The 25211-nt window shown below is 37.2% G+C and overlaps 4 protein-coding genes across 5 annotated transcripts; 3 read left to right on the top strand and 1 right to left on the bottom strand.

Moving 5' to 3' along the window:
- Nucleotides 1-1394: 1394 nt before the first annotated feature.
- On the top strand, nt 1395-5562 carry LOC311093042 (calaxin-like; the record flags this gene model as incomplete). The annotated part of the gene is made up of 5 exons (XM_084130118.1): nt 1395-1452; nt 2230-2373; nt 2469-2620; nt 2708-2812; nt 2911-5562. The coding sequence occupies 5 exons, from the start codon at nt 1395-1397 to the stop codon at nt 2959-2961; spliced, it is 510 nt and encodes a 169-aa protein (XP_083986244.1). The 3' UTR covers nt 2962-5562.
- Nucleotides 5563-12265: 6703 nt separating this feature from the next.
- LOC311093537 (calaxin-like) lies at nt 12266-16410 on the top strand. Of its 2 annotated transcripts, none has more exons than XM_084131012.1 (6): nt 12266-12408; nt 12680-12835; nt 14035-14139; nt 14235-14386; nt 16066-16170; nt 16270-16410. In XM_084131012.1, the coding sequence occupies exons 2-6, from the start codon at nt 12826-12828 to the stop codon at nt 16318-16320; spliced, it is 423 nt and encodes a 140-aa protein (XP_083987138.1). In that variant the 5' UTR covers nt 12266-12408; nt 12680-12825; the 3' UTR covers nt 16321-16410. The 2 variants fall into 2 exon arrangements, with proteins under 2 accessions (XP_083987138.1, XP_083987137.1); XM_084131011.1 differs by having other exon boundaries at nt 12394-12487.
- rbm48 (RNA binding motif protein 48) lies at nt 16265-20675 on the bottom strand. The gene is made up of 5 exons (XM_084131010.1): nt 20524-20675; nt 20173-20363; nt 18775-18920; nt 18137-18690; nt 16265-17461 (listed from the first exon to the last, which is right to left on the bottom strand). The coding sequence occupies exons 1-5, from the start codon at nt 20647-20649 to the stop codon at nt 17390-17392; spliced, it is 1089 nt and encodes a 362-aa protein (XP_083987136.1). The 5' UTR covers nt 20650-20675; the 3' UTR covers nt 16265-17389.
- Nucleotides 20676-21282: 607 nt separating this feature from the next.
- On the top strand, nt 21283-25128 carry illr4 (immune-related, lectin-like receptor 4). The gene is made up of 7 exons (XM_084131301.1): nt 21283-21440; nt 22637-22735; nt 23340-23408; nt 23775-23834; nt 23916-24052; nt 24158-24276; nt 24395-25128. Exons 1-7 carry the CDS (start codon nt 21353-21355, stop codon nt 24552-24554), a joined length of 732 nt encoding a protein of 243 aa, XP_083987427.1. The 5' UTR covers nt 21283-21352; the 3' UTR covers nt 24555-25128.
- Nucleotides 25129-25211: the final 83 nt, after the last annotated feature.

Genomic DNA, 25211 nt, shown 5'->3' with positions numbered 1-25211 from the left:
CATTAGTGACAGAGTACTTGGTGTGATAATGTAATGTAAGTATTGCATGTCCGTTATGTCACATTCATTTGCAGTTTGCATATGCAGTGAACATTGCCAAAATTACAGAAGTGTAACGTGCAACCTGCAAACGTTAGCCCAGTGCATAACAACAGTCGTTGATTGCTGAACTGAAATCAGTCAGTGTCATAAGTAGTATACTGTTACTGTAAGGTTTAGGATGGCCCTATGCAATATTTGCACTGCTCTATTCCAGTAAATGTTATGTAAAACGTAAAACGTTATGTCTTGGCAATGAAATACATTTATCAGGCAGGTTCCTGTGCACTCAGATATTGTTCAAACCTTGTCTATATCAAGAATGTGTCCCAAAACGGGAAGGCCTGTCAAATATTTCTGTTCAAATCCTAAGTCTTCATATTTGAAATTATTTCAGTTTTACAGCCTATAAATCACATTATCTGGTAAGCAATGTTTGAACATTAATATAATGAAAAGTATATTAATCATATGCTTTAGGCTATATACTTAGTGATACATTTTGAAGAATAAAACTTGTGATTGGCTTAAATATTAGGGCTGCACAATATATCAAAATATTGCAACTGTATATATTACAATATGCATAATTGCATATCGCAACGGCTTGCAATAACTGGGATCATGAACAAAATACAAAAAAATCACTCACTGGTTTTGGCTGACTTTTGTAGCTTTAATAAGAATCAGTATATTTATAACTAAGCAGTGTTTATTTTTACATTTATTTGATTAATCAGTTTCTGTTGTTAAATAAACCTAATGTAGGATAACCTGAACCCCCTAAACCCCAGTGATGTTAAAATAACACTTCTTATGCTACAGTAAAACACTGATGTTCACTGTCTTGAAGTTGTAGGGATATTTTCTTATCACAAAAAGAATGTGAAACATGTATGTGTAGGTTATATAATTTTAAAGATATTTTAAAGATAATTTAAGTTAATTTGACAGACACACTTTAAGCATTATTGTATTGCATATTGAATATTGCATTATTTAATGAGTTATCGCATATCTAATTTTTCTTCAATATCGTGCAGCCCTCTGCTATTATGAAACATTTGGCTGTTTATCTCTTTTGATGTGATAAAAACACTAAATAATAATTTTAACTATGTATTGGTATGTAATTTACGGTAGTGTAAGGTGCTGGAAAAAGCTTTAAAATGGACCTGGAAAGTGCTTGAAAAGTGCTTGAATTTGACCTTGGAAAAAGTGTACGAACCCTGAAGATCAGATACAGGTCGCATAGGGGCAAAAAAATCGGAATTGGGTCGTTTCAGCCTGCAGTGTGAACGTAGCCTAACGAAAGACTTGAAAGGTGAGAATCGAACTAACAGAAAATGCCGGCAATGAACAGAAAAATGATTCAAAACCTCGCTGAAACTTTATGCAAGGAAGTCAAACATTGTAAGTATTTATTAACTAATGTTTTTTTCTTCTTATATGCCAGTTAATATTATTCTTTATAATGTAATTCTAATAATGAGGATGAGGACGATTGTAGACCGTAGTCTGGTCTGATTCTTTGATGAATAAAAAGTAAAAAAATAAAAAAATAAAAAAAAAAAGAAGAAGGAAAGATCAGCATTTATTTAAAATAGAAATCTTTTGTAAACAATATTTCCTACACTACTGTTCAAAAGTTTGGGGTCAGTAATATATTTTTCTTTCTTTTTTTGAGAAATTAATACTTTTATTCAGCAAGGATGTGTTAAATGATAGTAAAGATTTATAGAAGACTTTCTATTCATCAGTGAATCCTGAAAAAAGTATAACAGGTTTCAAAAATATTAAGCCCTAAACTGTTACCAACATTGATAATAACTGAGTATCAAATCATCATATTAGAATGATTTCTGAAGGATCATGTGACACTGAAGACTGGAGTAATGATGCTGAAAATTCAACTTTGCATCACATAGTATATTAAAATAGAAAAACATTATTTTAAAATGTAATAATAATTCGCAAAATTACAGTTTTTTTCTGTATTTTTAATCAAATAAATGATGAGCATAAGAGACTTCTTTTAAAAACATTACAAATAGTAATGTCTCCAAACTTTTAACTGGTACTGTACATACTTATTTGCAGTTTAACAAATATAAGGATATTAGTACCTGTCAATAATAATAAACCTTTGTAATATTTTCTTATTCATTAAGTAATACTAATATAAAAAAGATTCTCCTTTGTCTGAGCCTCAACCCCTTGTGCATTCAGTTTTCCGTGTCTTTGACAAGGACAATGACACTTACGTAAGCGTCAAAGAGTGGGTGGAAGGTCTGTCTGTCTTTTTACGAGGCACGCTGGATGAAAAAATGAAATGTGAGTTCTTTATGTTTTATAAGGTTATGTACATAAAGTTCATGTTATAACATATCTACATACTGTATATATAATATTCCATGTATAATGCCTAGTCTGGTTTGACGTATACGACCTGAATGGGGACGGATACATCTCACGGGAGGAGATGTTTCAAATGCTGAAAGACAGCCTCATCAGGCAACCCACCGAAGAGGACCCCGACGAGGGGATTAAGGATGTTGTGGAAATTGCCTGGAAAAAAATGGTACTACTATGTGTCAGACTCAGAAAATGTATATGGAATATTTTACCATTGTTAAGTATAAAAGATATGTACCTTTTATTTTTTCAGGATTATGACCATGATGGAAGAGTTTCTTATTCCGATTTTGAGAAGACAGTCAGAGATGAAAACCTTTTACTAGAAGCTTTTGGCAACTGCCTCCCAGATACGAAGGTAGAAATCACAAGCAACTATTTTTGCATGTAAAATGTATTGTAATTTTAAAAAGACGGGCTCTAAAATGTTTTAATTTTTTATTATTTGTTTGGCAGAGAATACTGTTATTTGAGCAACATGCATACCAGGAACCATATGAATATTGAAAAGAACCACTGAATTTTGAAGGGTTGTGGTCAGAATCCCTTTTTCTTCAATATATCCTTTTGAGTTTTAAATTATCTATCTATAAATTACAGAAACGTCTGTCTGTGTGTCTGTTATTCGCATATCTCTTAAACCGTTAGTCCGAAGGATTTCAAACTTGACAGGTGTCTTGCTATGGCACGAGTAAGTGCAGTGCCAAATTTGACGTTGTTTGAATTAGAAATGCAAAAGATATTGTTAAATATATCGGTAAAAGAAGCACTTAGAAGGTTGTGGTTTAAAAATAAACATTCTGACATAAACACTCTTGTCAGCTAAACATTAAGTCAGCTACGCTGTTTACTTCTGAATATTATATCTATCTATAAATTACAGGAACGTCTTTCTGTCTGTGTGTGTGTGTGTGTGTGTGTGTGTCTGTTATTCGCATAACTCTCGAACCGTTAGTCCGATGGATTTCAAATTTGACAGGTGTCTCGCTACGGGCATGAGTAAGTGTAGTGCCAAGTTTGGCGTTGTTTGGATTAGAAATGCAAAAGATATCGTTAAATATATTGGTAAAAGAAGCACAAATTGGCTTTTGCCGCTCTAGCCGCTGGCCACTCCCCCTCTCACACTGCACACTGAGGCCACTCCCCCTCTCACACTGCACACTGAGTGAGCACAGCGCAGGACCAGACACAGAGAGGGTCGAAGAAAGCAGCGGAGCTTAAGTAGCGTTTTCTTGGAGTTCACTGTGTAGCCTGCGCCCTGAATCGTTGCGCTTATTCATTTGTGGATGTTAACTGAATCTGCAGTCAGCTACACTGACTGAAGTCAGCTACACTGTTTATTTCTGAATATTATATTTTATTCTGGTGCGCTTAACGTTATCGCTACTGTGTAATAGTAGCCTATGCTATTCACCAATTAAACATATCCTATTCAATGCGTACACAGTCTCTTTCACAGCCATCATTTGAAGTAGCCTAATCACAAACTGTTTGCTCAAGCGTAGCGTTTTCTCGGCGTTCACTGTGTAGCCTGCTCTCTCAATCGTTTAGTTTGATTTTCCATATTTATTGTATGTCATTATGTCAGTATCAGTATTTGCTTTCTACCATGCACAAATAAAAATGTCATTGAACTTTTGCTGTGTAATTGTAACAATGAGCACTCAAACACACCAAACCAACAATTACTAAAAACACACAAAAACTGATTTTGCACAGGCACTTTGCACTAGTTCCTATAACAAGTACTAATCAAGTTATATAATCATTACTATATTCAATAAATGATTCACATATAGTTTTAGTCATATTTTGTTGTCAGCATTTCTAAGTGCATTATGGTGTCTGTGACTAATCTTTTGTGCCCTGAACGAGGACCTTGAGAACAGGCTCTTTGTATTGGGAAAACAATACAATAATAACCTAATAGAAGAGGGCAAGCCTGAAGAAGCAGAAAGCGGTCATATAGGGATTGTCAAAGTTTTTATTTTATTTTTTTCCCGTCATCTACTGAATTTTTCAGAACTACTAGACTTTTACGGAAAAATTTCGTTTGGTCCCCGGGGGCCACTCCCCCCCCGCGCTGGGCCCCCCCAAACCCAAAAAATGCAGTTTTTCCTAAATAACTACCTGAACCGTGGCACCGAGGATGAAGAAATTTTTATGGTATGTTGCTCTTAAGGGCCCACATCAACCTAGCCCATAATCACTCATTTGTGATTTGCGCCCCTCCCATAAAAAATGAAAATGCAATATTATTCTGCTTTAATCGCCCCTATCTTCAGTTGAGATGTTCAGAACTGCACCATATTTCATGTGTATGATTAACTTGACATCCTCTGGGGGTATGCTAAGTTTCGTAGAATTTCATCCATGGGGGGGTATAAAATAAATTCATTTATGTGCACATTTAGTGACTGTACACTCATCGGCCTGTAGATGGTGGTGTTGAGCGAAGGGTTGCTGGTTTAGGATGATACTGTTACTAAGGTTGCCAACTGTCCCGAATTAGGCGGGACGTCCCGTATTTTGGGCCTAATTTATTTGTCCCGTGCGTGACCTCCCGTGTCCCGTTTTTTGACAAGCTGATAAACCACTGACTGATACAACAGCAACAGCAGCAGTGCTGACCACGACACTTGAGAATGGTCACCGACACCTGTCATCATCCAATCACAGCTTTTTTTAATCACTGTTTTGAGACAAATCATTGTTTGATTTGCGAACATCCTCTGCCGTCTGGTCGCTTCCGCTTCAAGCCGGACTCGTCTCGCGCTAACGGTAATTTCCTTTCACTGTCCACGTTTTGATTTCGGCTAATCGATTTTGGCGAATGCAAACAACGTGATTATTGTTCATGAGTCTAACATCCAGCCACGCAAGAAAACATGTAATCTACCTGAGGGAATAATATGCTCAAAAAACATTTCTGATTATTATTAATGTTTTAAAGCTTTTAGAAAGTACATAGAAAGCTTTTGTAACATTATCTTAACTGTCACTTTTGATTAATGTAATGCATCCTTGCTGAATAAAAGTAGGCAATTACTTTCTCTATTTTTTTTCCCAAAAAATAATCTTACTAACCCCAAACTTTTGAACTGTAAGCCTAGTGTATAATGTTAAAAAAGCTTTCTATTTTAGATAAATGCTGTTATTTTGAACTATGGTTTGTTTGTAATGTGACTTTTTTCATGTATGACATTAAAATTATTTTTAGAATTAAATACATAAATAGGTTAAGCAATACAAATGTGTTTATGTCTGATAACCTTTTAATCACAAACTTAACTGCAGACACTGAAATGACGTACACTGTGTGATACAGTACAAATATTTTGAGTGTCCCTCATTTTCCTATAAATAACCACGATTGTCCCGCATTTTCCTTTTCTGAAGTTGGCAACCCTAACTCACACACACACATGCAGGAATACAAACAAACGCAAGCATGCACACACACTGACATCCACACGCACAGACACACACCCATACACACACATACAAATCCACATGCACAGACACACACACACAAACACACATGCGCACACACATGTACGCACGCATACATACACGCACAGACACACACACACACACAGACACACACATACACAAACACACACACATACACACACACACAGACAGACATGCACATACTACTACTTTTTTTAGGTATATACATAAACACGCAATACAGCCAAATTGCTCCACGTCATTTATTTTTGTGGAAAGCCAGTGCAGGCCTGAGCGGCGGTCATATTTTGTACCGCCATGCGGTACATCTAGTTGTTAATGATATGATTACAGACTATAATCTGGATGTGCTGTGTTTGACAGAAACCTGGCTAAAACCAAACGATTACATTACTTTAAATGAGACCACCCCGCAAGATTACTGTTATAAACATGAACCTCGTCTGAAAGGCAAAGGGGGAGGTGTTGCTGTAATTTATAGTAATATTTTTAAAATTACTAAGAAGTCTAGTTTCAAATATAATTCTTTTGAAGTGTTGGTGCTTAATATAGCAATATATAGTGTAAATGATAAATCACGTTTGAGATTTGTGCTGGCTACTGTATACAGGCCACCATACAGACTTTATCAAAGAATTTGCTGACTTTCTATCAGAGTTAGTACTAGGGGGCGGGAGGGCATCCGAATAACAGGTTTTATACCAGACACATGGAACACGGGGTGGACGCGCCGCCGATTGCGGGACAATTTGAGTTTGACAGCTGCCGGGCTAAGGACCTTAACAATTGAAAAAGGTCAGATGAAACAAGGTGCTAATTTACAGGAACAGGACTGAAGGGGTAAGTTTAGGGTGGAAAGCCACACCTTCTGCCCACAAACATATCTAGGGGCCTTGACATGACGTCAATCGGCGGCCCGACGTGTGCGAATTTTGGAGTGACGAAGGGAAGTTCTAACCTTTCTCCAAGTGTGTTTGCACCGTTGAATGAAGAGGGAACAGAGGACTCGGCATCCTGAGACGGGAACAGAGGTGGTTGGTAACCGAGGCAACAATGAAACGGGGATAACCCTGTGGCGGACGAGGGTAGAGAATTATGGGCGTACTCCGTCCATGGTAATTGTTCACAGCAGGACGAAGGATTCTGGAATGCTAGACTGCGGAGCATACGACCGAGAATTTGATACGACTGAAATTTCTGATAAACTGGCGATAAAAATTGGCAAACCCCAGAAATCGTTGGACTCGGGAATCAGGAACTGGCCAATCTGACGGCTCGTGCCTTAGAGGGATCCATACTGATCCCTTCCACCGACACGACAGAACCGAGAAATGTAACTGACTGCACATGGAACAAACATTTCTCGGCTTTAACGAAAAGACGATTCTCTAAGAGGCGCTGAAGAACGCGGCGAACGTGCTGAACGTGCACTTGGAGAGAGGGTGAAAAAATATGTCATCCAGATAAACGAAAACGAAAATATTAAGCATGTCTCTCAAAACGTAATTTACAAGAGCCTGAAAAACGGCAGGAGCGTTGACGAGCCCGAACGGTAAAACCCGGTATTCGAAGAGCCCTAGAGGAGTATTAAAGGCCGTCTTCCACTCGTCTCCCTCCTCAATGCAGGGACGCAAAGAACCGTCCTTCTTTTTCACAAAGAAGAACCCCGCCCCGGCCGGATAGGAGGACGAAACAATGGTACCGGCAGCGAGAGAATCGCACTCAGGTGCTGACAAGGAATACAACCTTGGTACCCGGGAGCAGTTCAATACTGCAGTCATAAGGTCGATGGGGAGGGAGAGAAGTGGCCAGGGAACGACTGAACACCGCCCGCAGATCGTGGTACTCCCTCGGCACCCCTGACAAATCACCAGGCACCTCCTGAAACACAGAAACAGAGGAAATGGCAGGAACAGCAGATACAAGACATTCAACATGACAAGACAAATTCCAAGAAAGGATAATTCCCTTCGCCCAGTTAATCTGTGGGTTATGCTGTGCTAACCAAGGATGACCCAAAACAACAGGAGTAAAGGGGGATCCCCACTCGCGTGCCCGTCTGGTCAGTAAAGAAACCACGAAGGCCACTCGGGGCGTGGTCCTCAGCATAAGTGGTGGGCTGAAGGGAAAATACAACCTCACATTGAGTTAAGAAGGAGCGACATTCTGTGGGCTCACCAGCGTAACATGGTGGGTTGTTGATCCTGGGTTTCGGAGGAACTGTGGACTCTCTGGGAAGTGGGTGTCTCCAGACGAAAATGGTGAAAGCATGTGGATAAGTCCGTCACTTGTGCCGCCAGGCTCTCCACAGCATGTCTGGCATTAGAAATCTCGTCCTCGTGTCTGCCCAGCATGGCTCCCTGAATCTCGACTGCTGCATGAAAAGGTGTTTCCTCTGCTGGGTCCATGTTGGCCAGATTATTCTGTCAGAGATAACAGAGGACCCAAGGGCAGAGGCTGATAGAGAAACAAAGTTTTTGAAAAGGTAACACAGGAGTCTGCCGTCACGTGGACACAGTACTGGAGAAAAACAAAAGTTCTTTTACTGTCTGTGCTACTGCCCAGCTGAGAAGTTCTGCTGCAAGACAGCATCTGGCCAGTGGGGGTGTTGCAGTGGTAAAACTAACTCCATCTGCTCTATTAATCATGCCTAATCATCAAGCCAAAATAAATGTGGATGAATTATAGATTTAATATAACCTGTAAATATAATAAAAACTCATGCAATGTAGAGTTTTGTGTCTGCTCATATCATAAGTTGTATTTCTATATTTTTTAGGGATGGTGTTGAAAGTACAAACCCCCATGAACCTCTTGTCAAAGAATGGCAAAGTACAAGAGGCTTTCAAACTTCACTGTTACTCTTGAGGGAATAGATTAATCCTACATCCAAACTGAATACATTTTTTTTGATTTATTCCAAATAAAAATGGATTGAATTGCAATAAAATTGCATTGCACTTTTAATAAAAGATTTTGTTTTTGAGAAAGTATTTATTTTAATCATCCATCCATTCCTGGTATTTTGTCCACGAGTCAATAAGTGTTTATGAATTAATCTTTTAAAGTCCCCCCTGTGGTGAAAATCAAGTTTTTAATGTTGTTTATATGTCTATGTGGTGTTTTAATATGCTTTAAGACAAACCTGTAAATTATGACAGGATTTTAATTTTTGGGTGAACTATCCCTTTAAGAATAGCCTACTACTATAATACGACACCTTTCACATTTTCCACAACTTTAAGCGACTTCATTATAAGAGCAAGTTCGTAACAAAAAAGGTGATTTAGCCAATCGACATTTATGAATAAGGAATTTACTCTTCAGGATAATGAAGTTTACAAAATTGTACAGGTGTTGTGCCTAATTCCGACCCCCCGGCATGATACTACCCCCTGTCGCGAATTTAATTACTTTTCAACCCTATAATCGTAAACGAAACTGGTATGTCCGTTGCAAATCTCTTTTGATAACGCGTCGATGGCGTCTTTTTCCAGTTTTTTTCTTCTTCTTCTTTTTTCTTTTCTGCTTAGATGCAAACCCAGTAGGCCTGTGTATTAGCTGAATTTTACAATAAAGTGTTATGCCTTACAAAATAAATTCAGTTGATCAATACTAGAACTAGTTCTTTTGTTATAGTAAAACGTGTACACATACAGGTGCTGGTCATATAATTAGAATATCAGCAAAAAGTTGATTTATTTCAGTAATTCCGTTAAAAAAGTGAAACTTGTATATTATATAGACTCATTACATGCAAAGTGAGATATCTCAAGCCTAATATTATACTCAAGTATAATATTCCAATAAACTTATGAACTAAAATAATAATAAAAAATATTGCATGAATCAGAATTAGCTTTATTGCCAAGTGTGCTTGCACACACAAGGCGATTTTCTTGGTACTGAAGCTTCCAGTGCACATATACAAATACAACAAGAAACACAGTACTACAATGATTAGATTAGATAAAAAATTATAAAGACACAGTTAGTTTTAGTCATAATGAACATTATAAATAATGTATTTATATTATTACATGTTATATATATTATATATATATTATATTATCTGTATTGTAAATAATAACAGTATTATAAATCATACAAATGTCAACTGAGTTTAGAAAGATATTGCTCTAAACAGAGTATTGCACTTACAGGCATATGCCTTGGGAGGCATTTAACCTCAAAACGGAAATGGCCGGTGGGAAAACACTGTTCCTGTGCCTAGGTGTTCTGAAAATGATCATGTAGCGTTAGATTTAGGGGGTATTATTTGGGCAGGCCCGTAACCAACCCATCTGCCTGGATTATACCCCCCGATTTCTTCTCTCTAAATACTCAAATGGTTCCTAAAATGGGTCTGATACACCTACACCATCAATACTGTGTGTAAAATGCTACATTTCACTATACTAACATGGGCAGATTTAGTATGGGGGCAGTCTTATTTGGGCAGGCCCGTCTCAACCCATCTGCCTGGATTATACCCCCCTATTTCTTTTCTTTAAATACACAAATGATTCCTAAAATGGGTTAGACACACCTACACCAGCAATACTGTATGTAAAATGCTACATTTCACTATATTAACATGGGTATAATCCAGGCAGGTGGGATGAGACGGGCCTGCCCAAATTGTACCCCCCGCCCCCAAATACTAATCTGCCCATGTTAATATAGTGAAATGTAGCATTTTACACACAGTATTGCTGGTGTAGGTGTGTCTAACCCATTTTAGGAACCATTTGTGTATTTAGAGTGAAGAAATAGGGGGGTATAATCCAGGCAGGTGGGTTGAGACGGGCCTGCCCAAATAAGACCCCCCCCATACTAAATCTGCCCATGTTAATATAGTGAAATGTAGCATTTTACACACAGTATTGCTGGTGTAGGTGTGTCTAAGCTGTTTTAGGAACCATTTGTGTATTTAGAGAGAAGAAATACGGGGGTATAATCCAGGCAGGTGGGTTGAAACGGGCCTGCCCAAATTGTACCCCCCGCCCCCAAATACTAATCTGCCCATGTTAATAGAGTGAAATGTAGCATTTTACACACAGTATTACTAGGTGTGTCTAACCCATTTTAGGAACCATTTGTGTATTTAGAGTGAAGAAATAGGGGGGTATAATCCAGGCAGGTGGGTTAAAACGGGCCTGGCCAAATAAGACCCCCCCCCCCACCCAATACTAAATCTGCCCATGTTAATAGAGTGAAATGTAGCATTTTGCACACAGTATTGGTGGTGTAGGTGTATAAGACCCATTTTAGGAACCATTTGAGTATTTAGAGAGAAGAAATCGGGGGGTATAATCCAGGCAGATGGGTTGAAACGGGCCTGCCCAAATAATACCCCCTAAATCTAACGCTACATGATCATTTTCAGAACACCTAGGCACAGGAACAGTGTTTTCCCACCGGCCATTTCCGTTTTGAAGTTAAATGCCTCCCAAGGCATATGCCTGTAAGTGCAATACTCTGTTTAGAGCAATATCTTTCTAAACTCAGTTGACATTTATATGATTTATAATACTGTTATTATTTATAATACAGATAATATAATATATATATAATATATATAACATGTAATAATATAAATACATTATTTATAATGTTCATTATGACTAAAACTAACTGTGTCTTTATAATTTTTATCTAATCTAATCATTGTAGTACTGTGTTTCTTGTTGTATTTGTATATGTGCACTGGAAGCTTCAGTACCAAGAAAATCGCCTTGTGTGTGCAAGCACACTTGGCAATAAAGCTAATTCTGATTCATGCAATATTTTTTTTATTATTATTTTAGTTCATAAGTTTATTGGAATATTATACACACATAAACAAATAAAGGCTTGAGATATCTCACTTTGCATGTAATGAGTCTATATAATATACAAGTTTCACTTTTTTAACGGAATTACTGAAATAAATCAAATTTTTGATGATATTCTAATTATATGACCAGCACCTGTATGTGTACACGTTTTATTATAACAAAAGAACTAGTTCTAGTATTGATCAACTGAATTTATTTTGTAAGGCATAACACTTTATTGTAAAATTCAGCTAATACACAGGCCTACTGGGTTTGCATCTAAGCAGAAAAGAAAAAAGAAGAAGAAGAAAAAAACTGGAAAAAGACGCCATCGACGCGTTATCAAAAGAGATTTGCAACGGACATACCAGTCTCGTTTACGATTATAGGGTTGAAAAGTAATGAAATACGTTTCTGAGTTAGCACTGCCATCTACAGGAAAATGCATAGATTTACGTCAAATTGAACGTTTGGAGTTGGAATCAGTGAAGCATTTGACCGGACTTTTTGTGTTTCAGCTGCCATCTACTGGAAACACAGCGGTACTGTCCGCGTGCACGCGACAGGGGGTAGTCTCATGCCGGGGGGTCGGAATTAGGCACAACACCGGCTCCGCCTGCCGCTGCGTTTCTATAGCAACATCTAACGAAAGACTTGAAAGGTGAGAATCGAAATGCCGGCAATGAACAGAAAAATAATTAAAAACCTCGCTGAAACTTTATGCAAGCAAGTCAAACATTGTAGGTATTTATTAACTAATGTTTTTTTCTTCTTATATGCCAGTTAATATTATTCTTTATAATGTAATTCTAATAAAACGTTTGCTAGCAGCTGTTAGTTCATCACGCGTATATGTCCTGCTTTATAAAGTTAGTTAACGTTACAGTAAATACCGTGTTTAGTGACTTGACAGTATTGTGATTGTGCTGTAGTTAGTATAGCAGAGGTGGGGTGTCTGATAAGGCTGTTCAACGGACTGGTGGGAGAGCAGGCAGAGAGAAGAGCGGCTCACGGACTCGACAGGGTCCAGTTCAGAAATATCCTGCACAACACATTCGGGCTGACTGAAGATGTGATCATGGATAGAGGTAACGTTACGTGTTTGGATGAGGACGATTGTAGACCGTAGTCTGGTCTGCAGCATACTGTATATTATATTATATATTGGTGTGTGAGAGTAATAATATATAAAAAATGCATGTAGAGTAAGTTACTGGTCAAAAGTTTGGAAACATTATTATTTTTTATGTATTTGAAAGTAGTCTCTTATGCTCATCAAGCCTGCATTTATTTGATGAAAAATACATAAAAAAACAGTAATATTGTGAAATATTATTACAATTTAAAATAATGGTTTTCTATTTTAATACACTTTAAAATATCATTTATTTCTGTGATGCAAAGCTGGATTTAAATCAGCCATTACTGCAGTTTTCAGTGTCACATGATCCTTCAGAAATCATTCTAATATGCTGATTTATTATCATGTTTATTATGTTGAAAACAGTTGTGTCTTGATATTTCTTTTATAACCTATGATATTTTTTTCAGGATTCTTTGATGAATAAAAAGTAAGAAAAAGAAAGATCAGCATTTATTTAAAATAGAAATCTTTTGTAAACAATATTTCCTACACTACCGTTCAAAAGTTTGGGTTCAGTAATATTTTTTTCTTTCTTTTTTTGAGAAATTATTAATACTTTTATTCAGCAAGGATGTGTTAAATGATAGTAAGATTTATAGAAGACTTTTTATTCATCAATGAATCCTGAAAAAAGTACAACAGGTTTCAAAAATATTAAGCCCTAAACTGTTTCCAACATTGATAATAACTGAGTATCAAATCATCATATTAGAATGATTTCTGTTTTTCATGTGACACTGAAGACTGGAGTAATGATGCTGAAAATTCAACTTTGCATCACATAAATAAAATATATTTTAAAGTATATTAAAATAGAAAAACATTATTTTAAAATGTAATAATATTTCGCAAAATTACTGTTTTTTTTCTGTATTTTTAATCAAATAAATGATGAGCATAAGAGACTTCTTTTAAAAACATTACAAATAGTAATGTCTCCAAACTTTTAACTGGTACTGTACATAATTATTTGCAGTTTAACAAATATAAGGATATTAGTACCTGTCAATAATAATAAACCTTTGTAATATTTTCTTATTCATTAAGTAATACTAATATAAAAAAGATTCTCCTTTGTCTGAGCTTCAAGGAGGATATTAACCATTTTTTGCAAATTTTTGTATTAACCCCTTGTGCATTCAGTTTTCCGTGTCTTTGACAAGGACAATGACACTTACGTAAGCGTCAAAGAGTGGGTGGAAGGTCTGTCTGTCTTTTTACGAGGCACGCTGGATGAAAAAATGAAATGTGAGTTCTTTATATTTTATAAGGTTATGTACATAAAGTTCATGTTATAACATATCTACATACTGTATATAAAATATTCCATGTATAATGCCTAGTCTGCTTTGACGTATACGACCTGAATGGGGACGGATACATCTCACGAGAGGAGATGTTTCAAATGCTGAAAGACAGCCTCATCAGGCAACCCACCGAAGAGGACCCCGACGAGGGGATTAAGGATGTTGTGGAAATTGCCTTGAAAAAAATGGTACGACTATGTGTCAGACTCAGAAAATGTACAGTGGGGAGAACAAGTATTTGATACACTGCCGATTTTGCAGGTTTTCCAACTTACAAAGCATGTAGAGGTCTGTAATTTTTATCATAGGTACACTTCAACTGTGAGAGACGAAATCTAAAACAAAAATCCAGAAAATCACATTGTTTGATTTTTAAATAATTGCATGACATAAGTATTTGATCACCTACCAACCAGTAAGAATTCCGGCTCTCACAGACTTTCTCACAGTTTTTCTTTAAGAAGCCCTCCTGTTCTCCACTCATTACCTCTAGTAACTGCACCTGTTTGAACATGTTACCTGTATAAAAGACACCTGTCCACACACTCAATAAAACAGACTCCAACCTCTCCACAATGGCCAAGACCAGAGAGCTGTGTAAGGACATCAGGGATAAAATTGTAGACCTGCACAAGGCTGGGATGGGCTACAGGACAATAGGCAAGCAGCTTGGTGAGAAGGCAACAACTGTTGGCGCAATTATTAGAAAATGGAAGAGTTCAAGATGACGGTCAATCTCCCTCGGTCTGGGGCACCATGCAAGATCTCACCTCGTGGGGCATCAATGATCATGAGGAAGGTGAGGGATCAGCCCAGAATTATTCGGCAGGACCTGGTCAATGACCTAAAGAGAGCTGGGACCACAGTCTCAAAGAAAACCATTAGTAACACACTACTCCGTCATGGATTAAAATCCTGCAGCGCACGCAAGGTCCCCCTGCTCAAGCCAGCGCATGTCCAGGCCCATCTGAAGTTTGCCAATGACCATCTGGATGATCCAGAGGAGGAATGGGAGAAGGTCATGTGGTCTGATGAGACAAAAATAGAGCTTTTTGGTCTAAACTCCACTCGCCGTGTTTGGAGGAAGAAGAAGGATGAGTACAACCCCAAGAACACCATCCCAACCGTGAAGCATGGAGGTGGAAACATCATTATTTGGGGATGCTTTTCTGCAAAGGGGACAGGACGACTGCACCGTATTGAGGGGAGGATGGATGGGGCCATGTATCGCGAGATCTTGGCCAACAACCTTTCCCTCAGTAAGAGCATTGAAGATGGGTCGTGGCTGGGTCTTCCAGCGTGACAATGACCCGAAACACACAGCCAGGAGTTAAGGAGTGGCTCCGTAAGAAGCATCTCAAGGTCCTGGAGTGGCCTAGCCAGTCTCCAGACCTGAACCCAATAGAAAATCTTTGGAGGAAGCTGAAAGTCCGTATTGCCCAACGACAGCCCCGAAACCTGAAGGATCTGGAGAAGGTCTGTATGGAGGAGTGGGCCAAAATCCCTGCTGCAGTGTGTGCAAACCTGGTCAAGAACTACAGGAAACGTATGATCTCTGTAATTGCAAACAAAGGTTTCTGTACCAAATATTAAGTTCTGCTTTTCTGATCTATCAAATACTTATGTCATGCAATAAAATGCAAATTAATTACTTAAAAATCATACAATGTGATTTTCTGGATTTTTGTTTTAGATTCCGTCACTCACAGTTGAAGTGTACCTATGATAAAAATTACAGACCTCTACATACTTTGTAAGTAGGAAAACCTGCAAAATCGGCAGTGTATCAAATACTTGTTCTCCCCACTGTATATGGAATATTTTATCATTGTTAAGTATAAAAGATATGTACCTTTTATTTTTTCAGGATTATGACCATGATGGAAGAGTTTCTTATTCTGATTTTGAGAAGACAGTCAGAGATGAAAACCTTTTACTAGAAGCTTTTGGCAACTGCCTCCCAGATACGAAGGTAGAAATCACAAGCAACTATTTTTGCATGTAAAATGTATCGTCATTTTAAAAATACGGGCTCTAAAATGTTTTTTATTTTTATTTGTTTGTTTGGCAGAGAATACTGATATTTGAGCAACATGCATACCAGGAACCATATGAATATTGAAAAGAACCACTGAATTTTGAAGGGTTGGGGTCAGAATCCCTTGTTCTTCAATAGATCTATATATCCTTTTGAGTTTTTACATTATTCCTATAACAAGTACTAATCAAGTTATATAATCATTACTATATTCAATAAGTGATTCACATATAGTTTTAATCATATTTTGTTGTCAGCATTTCTACCAGTATCTTTCTAAGTGCATTATGGTGTCTGTGACTAATCTTTTGTGCCCTGAACGAGGACCTTGAGAACAGGCTCTTTGTATTGGGAAAACAGCTAATAACCTAATAGAAGAGGGCAAGCCTGAAGAAGACCCTCATCAGATGACTCTATGTCTGTTTTCTGCTGATCAAGTTAAGGTTACAGGGGTCAACCTCTACGTGACTTGCACGTTCACAGAATTGTACTTCTAATGTGTATTTCCCTAAAGAATAAAGTGAACATTATCTGTACTTCTTTCTGAGGAGGGAAGGTTTTATTAGTATGTTTTGGGTAGTCTGTCTTGATAATAATGAGCTCAGGCTCTCTACAACCTTGGTAGAACTGCTATTCCCTTGTGCTTTTGTGTATGCGTTGAATGCTCTGTACAGGTCTCGTGATATGTAGCAGCAGACCTCAAGACGCCTTTCGACGACCTCCGAGGTCATCACCGGACCTCCATGGACTCCAATGACAATTATCTTGATTAATGTTGCATACCCTACTATCTATCCATAAGTGTAGAATTGTTTAGACTTTATGTTCTCTTAGCCAATCAGAAGTAGCAATGATGTAATGTATGCCCTTGGAAATGGTATAATTGGTGTAAGATTTTGTGTAAGGTAGAGTTAGCTTGCGACCTCCTCGTGAGACTTTGACGCTGGCTCTACCGATGAAACTGCAAACTATTCTTCAGTAAATTTTTATTTATTTGATTGAACCTCACAACTCCTGGTCTTCTTTCATTATATCTGATCCTGGGTCTTACAGCTGTTACCCCCCTAACAATTTTGTATATAAAAAAAAAGGTTTGTCAAAACATTGTTTGTGGCTGTAAAATATTGTTCAATGTAAGACCACAGTTATCTTATTAAATTCTTCTGCGTGGCTTTGCAGTAGCGGTCTTTACTTGTACAGGTTTGACCTCTGGAACAGATGTGACCTAAAAAAAAAAAGAATATATATCAGCAATATACCATCATGAAAAATTGCACACAAACATAATGTACTTAAAGGGGTCCTATTATGCCTTTTTACATTTCCAACTTTCTTTATTGTGTAATGCTGCTGTTTGAGCATAAAAAATGTCTGAAAAGTTACAAAGGACAAAGTCACTCCAAAGTGAGTTATTCTCTATATCAGTGTCACTGTTTCTCCCTGAAACGCCTCCATTGTAGTCTTGAGTTTTCTTCCAAGAACGAACACGTCACAATATTCCTCATTTAAATAATTCCCGCCCAAGGCATACGCAAAAAAAGGTTGCAATGCCTGGTTGAGTCAGTTAGTAGTTGTGTGTTGAAACTCAGGGTTATGGTAAGGGGCGTGGCATTTCCAAAACACGCTCGAAGCAGTTGACCAATCACAACAAAATGATCTAGCTGACCAATCAGAGCACACTGCGCTTTTCAGAAGGAGGAGCTTCATATAGAGACAGGAACTAAACAGAGCGTTACTGACAGACTGGGAAGAGAGGTGCTGCAACAATGTGAAAAATGTTTTTTGAACATTCAAGCATGAAAACCTATTCTAGTAGAAAACAAAATCAAGACTTTGTAAAAGGGCACAATAGGTCCTATTTAAACTACATTTACAGCAGGAATAAAACAGACAAACTAACCTTAGTCATAGTTTGACGGATCAAATTGGCTGTGACATTTAATGAATGATCCTCCATGTCCAACTTGGGCAGCTCTGGTAATTTTGGGCCAATTAGAGTCTCAGTTTCATTCAAAAAGAACACCGTTTCCTCCAATTTTCTTTTTCTACTTTCTAAATGTGTAATCCTTGGCATAAATCTAACAGGTTGTGACAGGTTCTCGTGCCTTTTACTCAAATCTCCCTCTTTAACACTTGAAGATGAGGATGATGCACTCTGCTTTGAAGTTTCTGCGAGAGGAGGGATGGAATTATGTAGAGAGCCCATCTTGTCCTCTGTAGGTAATGTTGTTTTAGTGGTCCACTGCACTTGAAATGGCTGTGTAAAATTAGGAAGTCTATAAGAAACATCCTCCATTGGGGGCAAAGGCTTCTCAGGAAAGCCCAAGTAGTCAGACTTTACATTCTCCCTTCTGGCGCTTGCAAAGTCTTTCTGGATCTCAGGAGTTGCAGATGCTCGGGTGTCCGTGCTTGATGACTCTGTGCTTACTTCCAATTGCTGATCGTATTGTTTTGCTGAAAAAAAAATTCTACAGATTTTCTACAGATTCAAAAGATTTTCTACAGATGTAACCTATTAAGAGACACGATAAAAAGTACCTGTGTTTTGGCTTGCTCTGTTAACATATCTCCTCCTGTCCTGTAACTTCTGCCTCGTCTCTTCCACAGTTTCGTACTCGGGGGCATAGCAGACATGCAGCTGACCCCCAAAGAAGCTCTTTTCATCAGTACGCCGTTTAGCTATCCTGCAAATTTACACAATGTAACATATGCATGTCATTCCGTGATACGAGTGCTTTTTGAGTTATGCATATAAAAAAGTACTGAATGAAAAGCCTGCACCAACTTTGATTGTGATATTATAGGCATTAAATACAAAGAAATATAATAAAATATTAATACAATTATTCATAAAAGAAACAACTGATTATTTAAAACTGTACATTAGTAAAAATGTCAGCGTTAAATTCTCTTTATAATAATCAGCTTAAAGTGTCATGACCTTGAGTAAAAAAGTAAAGTTTAAATGATCTGTTAACTATAGAAGCTCGTTCCTGCCACAGAATAAAAAAAATAAAAAAGGTAATTGCGACTTTTTATCTCACAATTCATACTTTACATCCTCCCAAAAAATCGGACTTTTTTTCCTCAGAATTGTGTGATATAAACTCGCAATGCTGAGGAAAAAAAAGTCTGAATTGGACTTTATAACTCAAAATTGTGAGTTTATATCTCACAAGTCTGTAATAAGTAGTAGAATTGCGAGATATGAACTGCATTGGTGAAATCATTAGTGAGAGTGCAGAAACTGCGTTGCAATGATAAGATCTTCATTTACGCGATCAACAGGCTGTCATCTGCTCAATGCTCATCATCACTGCAACCTTTATGTGATGGGAATAGATCTAAATAATTAAAAAACTTCTCACGATTCGTTAATCCCGATAGCTGTAATAGTAAAAACCTATAATAGCTGTAATAGTAAACGTTTTCGAGAGAGTTCCACATGTAATGCTAAATATTTCATATGCAAGCATGTCAGCCAATCACAGCAGTGGGTGTTTACACTGAAGTCTCACAGCAGACACGCCCCTTCAAACAGAGCGTTCAAATCAGAGGCTAAAATCAGGCTAGGAAATATGCCTTTTATTTCTAAATTATAACAACTTTTGATCTAATAAACATACTAACATTATAAGGGCACCCCAGGAAACATTCTAAAATAATAAAATAATCCATGCAATGGGACCTTTAAAATACATTAATATAGAAAAGTTATTTTAAATTGTAATAATATTTCTCAATATTACTGTTTTTACTGTATATTTTTGATCAAATGAACGTACCCTTGCCTTGGTAAGCATGCATATGTACATGCATGTACAGAATTAGTAAAATCACCTATTTTGTGGAATGACCCAGGTGAACTAAAAGTGAATGTTCCTCTGTATCACTCTAGCACAAGCTGACTTTGAACATGTTTTAGTCTGTCCTTACCTTGCACTTGTCAGCTTCTGGAACTGAAATAAGTAGACTTCAGTGAACTGCTCTGCTGGGTATTCATCAAGTGCCCTGTACTCCTCGACCACTCCATACAGAGCAAAGAGCTGCACCAGCTCTGCCATCACTCCAATAGCGGGCACTCCTTGAACTAGCAGGAACCGAGACTCCAAGTTGATGGTGTATACCTGAAACCAGCGATTCAGCCATGGAAATAGTCTTATTATTTTCCCAGGCTGTGAGTGATTCAAAACCTAGAGAGATGACTCTGGCTGTCACTCTGATTGCTGCATGGTACGATAAGCTAAAATACAGTGCTAACTAAAACAATTTATAAAATAAACCGACCTTAACAGCTCTTTGGCGTCGTCCCTCTCTGTATTTTGCGCGTGTTTGGGCAACATTTTGTTGCTCGTGGTGTTTATACACTTTTTGTGTGTCCCACACAGAAGGATTAGCGACTGAACTGTCCATTTGTGTGAAGTCAGACGCAGCGCCCGAAGAAAACAAGTCACGGGTTTCAAAATACAAGTCTCAATTTTTAAACAATCCTTTCATTTGTTATTGTGATCATTTGCAGTTGCATTGTTAATTCATCATCATATTTCATTTTATTTATATTTATTAATGCAATGTATTAAAAACAATTTACTGAATATAATCGAAATATAGATTTAAATATAGGCGTAATTAAAACTTTTTCATTTATTCAAGTGTTTTTCTTATTGATTTTTAATACAATAAAAATATATTTGATTATTGAGCCACGTTCTGCATTATTATACATTTATAGGCCTACTGTTAAAAATTAATTTGTCAAAGACCACAGGACCATTTAAGAGAAATGTAAAAAAAAAAAAAAAAAAAAAAAAAAGCTAAACGTGATTAAAATGGTTAAAACGAACCCATTTTAATCTCCTTCATTTCTTATTTTATTTCATTTAAAGTATAAGTGTTCATTTACATTTATAGCAAATGAATAAATAATATCCAACTTAAACGATTAAACCTAAAACAATTCACAGGGGTCAAATAGGCCTACAATACAATATTTCACAAAGATATGTCATCAGATTGTTGACAAGAGAGAAACATTAAGTTCCTCTTTTCGTTCCCTTCTCATAATTTAGTAATCACATTTACATTTGCATCCTTCCTGAATCAAAGGCTGAGTAAAATGTCTGAGGACGTTATCTACTCGGATGTCGTATTTGTGAAAAGAAACGAAGTTGGCATTAACAAACCAGATCAGAGTCAATTATTAGGTGAGTTTTCAGTAGGAGTTGTTTTTGTATTTTTCTTAATTAATTTCATGCATTTTTGTAAATGCTCCTCCTGTCGAAGTGATACCCTATGAGAACAGCTCATGACAATCAAATGTTTGCAGTAAAATTAAGATAGCTATTTTGAGTTTAGAGACGCATCAGGCTAAACATAAATAACGCAAATCAAACATAACTCAAGTAACGTTCACGGCAGGATGTTAATGTTCTTATGAAATCATAGCATCAGTAGGCCTACAATAAAAAAGCACATTGCACAAGCCACTTGATCCTTGTGATCCTCGTTCAAACTGTTTTATTTGTATAGCCTATATGCTTGAGTAAAACCTTAAATTGTAATTTGGCATAATAAAACACTCTCTGATATCAATTCATGTTGGTGATTCTTCTGAAGCTTCGCAAACGACCAAACTTAAAGAGATCGTTCACCACAAAATTAAAATTGTCATCTTTTACTCGGCCTCAAATTGTTCCAAACCTGTATTAGTTTCTTTCTTCTGTTGAACACAAAAGACGATATTTTGAAGAATGTTGGTAACCAGACAGTTGATGGACCCCATTGACTTTGATTGTATTTTTCCCGTCAATGGCTACCGTCAACTGTCTGGTTACCAACATTCTTCAAAATATCTTTTTTTGTGTTCAACAGAAGAAAGAAACGAATACAGGTTTGGAACGACATGAGAGCGAGTAAATGAAGACACAATTTTCATTTTTGGGTGAACTATCCCTTTAAGGTTTTAATCAAATATGCTTGATTAAAACCTTAAAGCCACACCGCGGACTTTGTGACCTAAAGAGTTGACGCATACGAGTTATTTTAAATGATTCCTCAGGCCAATATACAGCGTTTGACACTATTAATGCTCCGAGCGGGGCTGCCCTCTTGAAATACCGCCTATGTAAGTTTGGAGAAGACGGACCGTCGTTGGCCAGGTCATGTGACCTGGAGAACGTATCGCTTTACGGCCATCACGTGACCATAGGCTCTGATATACTCATGGAGCAGACTTTTGCGACAGTGCTGCGGCGCTTGTGGCCTCTAGGGGCGCTAGACGTGAAAGTTACAGGTCTAGCGCCCCTAGCGCCCGCAAAAGTTCCGCGGTGTGGCTTTAAATTGTGATTTAGCATATTAAACCACTCTCTGATATCAATTCTTGTTGTTGATTCTTCTCAAGCTTTGCAAAAGACCAAACCATGTGGCGACTTTGTTCGACTGTTACTAACGGCTCTGTGTGTTCTCCTCACGGGTGGACTGATCGCACTCAGCTTCCAATGTACGTATCCTTCTTCACACTTGTTTAAAAAAATCCCAATTTTTGGATTGATTGATTTTATACTTGGCATAAATTTTGGATCCAAATGAGTAACACATTTTAATACACAATATTATGGAAGCCAATTTTTTCCATGCAATTGCGAGCGTAAGCAAGAACTTTGCGTTCCCTTGCAAAATCTTTAGCTACTTTAAGAACCTAAAGGGACACGGTGATGTAAATATATATATATATATATATATATATATATATATATATATATATATATTATTTATATATTTTGCGAAACTTTTGTGTTCCAGAGAAACTTTTGAGTTCTTTGCAAGAAAAAGCAAACTTTCTTGGGGGAACGCAAAACATTTGCAAGAGAAACCATAAGCATATAGACATCACTTTTCCTCCCATCTCATTTTTTTTTCCATCACCATGTCCTTTTAGGGGCTCCGTAAAGTTTTTTTGGGGAACACAAAAGCTTTGAAATATATTTTCCCACCACGTCCCTTTAGGTGCTCCAAAGTACACATCTCGCTTTTTTTTTTTTTTTTTTAATTGTGACATCTATACAATTTTAATGAAGGGTATCTAACAATAACTTTTTGTTTAGATGTATATACAGAGAAAAAGCTTAAAGATCTCCAGCAGCTCCACTCTGCACTGAATGACAACTTCACAGGTAAATACTATACTAACAATAAAGTAATGTATTATATCATTATAAACACACACCACAGTTAATAGGGAATGATCACAGCTTTACTTTGAGAGAACTTTGTGGTTCTCTCAAAGTTATGAACAAATGCTTTCCCAGTAACGTTAGTAAAACAAGTTAATCTGGTCTTTAATAATATTCTCACAAAGTTTGCACAAAAACATTTATACTTCGTTCATGGAATGTTTTTACCTGAAACATTTGGTCGGATGTTCACCTAATTATTCCATAACATTCCCTTAATGTTTGCATAACCAAAACATTTGCATAATGTTTTCAATGGGAACATATATTTGTAAGCTAGGACTATGTTTTGTCAATTTAATACAGCGGTACTTCAAGACATGCATCACTGGCAACAAAATCTGACCAAGGCTCTGAATGACAGTGGTAAGTGATCATCATCACAAAATTCATCACTATGAAAGAGGGAAAAGATTGATAACCCATCTCAAATGCTATAACCTTCAGCGTGTCCAAAGGATTGGGAGTATCATGTGGGAAAATGTTACTACATCTCCAGAAACACACTGGACTGGACTAAGAGTCGAGATGCCTGTATCTCAGATGGCGGTCATCTGGTGATCATAAACAGCAAAGATGAACAGGTTTGTCTGTTTACTCATGAAAAAAGAAAAAAAAGAAAAATACATTTGAAAAATTATTATAAAGTAATGCAATGTAAATAACAAGCCAACACTTTGTCCTTGAAGGAGTTCCTGATGAACATTGTAACAAAATATAAAGAGCGGTTCTGGATTGGCCTGACAGATGAGAAGAAAGAGGGTCAATGGCTATGGGTAGACAACACAGCACTTAGTCAAGATGAAAGGTAGATGAAATCTTTGCACTCAAAATGCTTAATTTACAGTTATTTTCTAAACTCCAAATATTTGACCCTTTTGACAGGTGTTGAGAAGAAGCTCACTGAAACGTATCATTTCTTTCAGGTACTGGAATGGAGGTGAACCAGATGACTGGAAAGTAGAATACAAGACGGGAGAGGACTGTGTTATCATCATACTAGATGGTCTTAAAAACTGGTCTGATGCATTCTGCGGTAAATCATTCAGAAGAATATGTGAGACCAGATCCTCCAGACAACCATAGAGGCCATGGAAAGCAATGTATGGCATTGGATTATTTGGAAAATGTGTATATTTTTCTATTTAGGGGCGATAAGCCCCAGTTGCTTTTGTTCTGACATCTCTTTTTCTTTCTGGCTGGAAGTCTGTGGCCCACCACAGTTGAACTGGGCAGGAATGAGTAGACCACTTTGCGGTGTCCTACTCAAACCCACTTCTGCTTGTTATAAGTTTTGAGGCCTTGAGACGTTCTTGCCTAATGCAAAGTTCAGTGAAGTCACTGATTTTGAATCTCAGCTCTCTAAATTGGCCATCTTGGATTTTGAAAATAATTCACATCTTCACCTAAGTTGGCTCAAGGTGACTTTCATGCAAAAGTTATTGGATTCAAAACGTTCCAAATAGCTTCCATTCAACCTGATGTCTGTCAAAGACGTTAAAGATCAGTGATATTCTAAATCATTTTAGTTCTGGATGTTTCCTAACGCAAATTATCTTCCATCGAAATGCAAAGCTCATTATCCTTAAATTCAGCCTGGACACACTTTAGCCCACAGCTGAGCTACCTTTGCAGGAAAGATCCTTCAATCAATTTATGACCAATTTTTAGCAAAAAAAAAAAAAAAATTTAATGCATTTGCAATCAAACAAAATATGATTTTTTTTTCACCTGGATGTATTT

This window comes from Abramis brama, assembly GCF_963993115.1.
Source record: "Abramis brama genome assembly, chromosome: 12".
Lineage (NCBI taxonomy): Eukaryota > Metazoa > Chordata > Actinopteri > Cypriniformes > Leuciscidae > Abramis > Abramis brama.
Note: the sequence above shows the minus strand (reverse complement) of the source record. Positions and strands in the feature narration are given on the sequence as shown.

What these genes read in the sequence shown, in the direction of transcription:
- LOC311093537 (XM_084131011.1), top strand. Translation starts at nt 12,421, where the DNA reads ATGCCGGCAATGAACAGAAAAATAATTAAAAACCTCGCTGAAACTTTA. An exon ending in AGATGTGATCATGGATAGAG is followed by an intron (nt 12,836 to 14,034) that starts GTAACGTTACGT and finishes TTGTGCATTCAG; the next exon opens with TTTTCCGTGTCTTTGACAAG. An exon ending in ACTGCCTCCCAGATACGAAG is followed by an intron (nt 16,171 to 16,269) that starts GTAGAAATCACA and finishes TTTGTTTGGCAG; the next exon opens with AGAATACTGATATTTGAGCA.
- illr4 (XM_084131301.1), top strand. Translation starts at nt 21,353, where the DNA reads ATGTCTGAGGACGTTATCTACTCGGATGTCGTATTTGTGAAAAGAAAC. An exon ending in AGATCAGAGTCAATTATTAG is followed by an intron (nt 21,441 to 22,636) that starts GTGAGTTTTCAG and finishes ATTCTTCTCAAG; the next exon opens with CTTTGCAAAAGACCAAACCA. An exon ending in CAAGGCTCTGAATGACAGTG is followed by an intron (nt 23,835 to 23,915) that starts GTAAGTGATCAT and finishes TATAACCTTCAG; the next exon opens with CGTGTCCAAAGGATTGGGAG.
- rbm48 (XM_084131010.1), bottom strand. Translation starts at nt 20,649, where the DNA reads ATGGACAGTTCAGTCGCTAATCCTTCTGTGTGGGACACACAAAAAGTG. An exon ending in CAGAAGCTGACAAGTGCAAG is followed by an intron (nt 18,921 to 20,172) that starts GTAAGGACAGAC and finishes GTAAATTTGCAG; the next exon opens with GATAGCTAAACGGCGTACTG. An exon ending in TCCGTCAAACTATGACTAAG is followed by an intron (nt 17,462 to 18,136) that starts GTTAGTTTGTCT and finishes TTTTTTTTTTAG; the next exon opens with GTCACATCTGTTCCAGAGGT.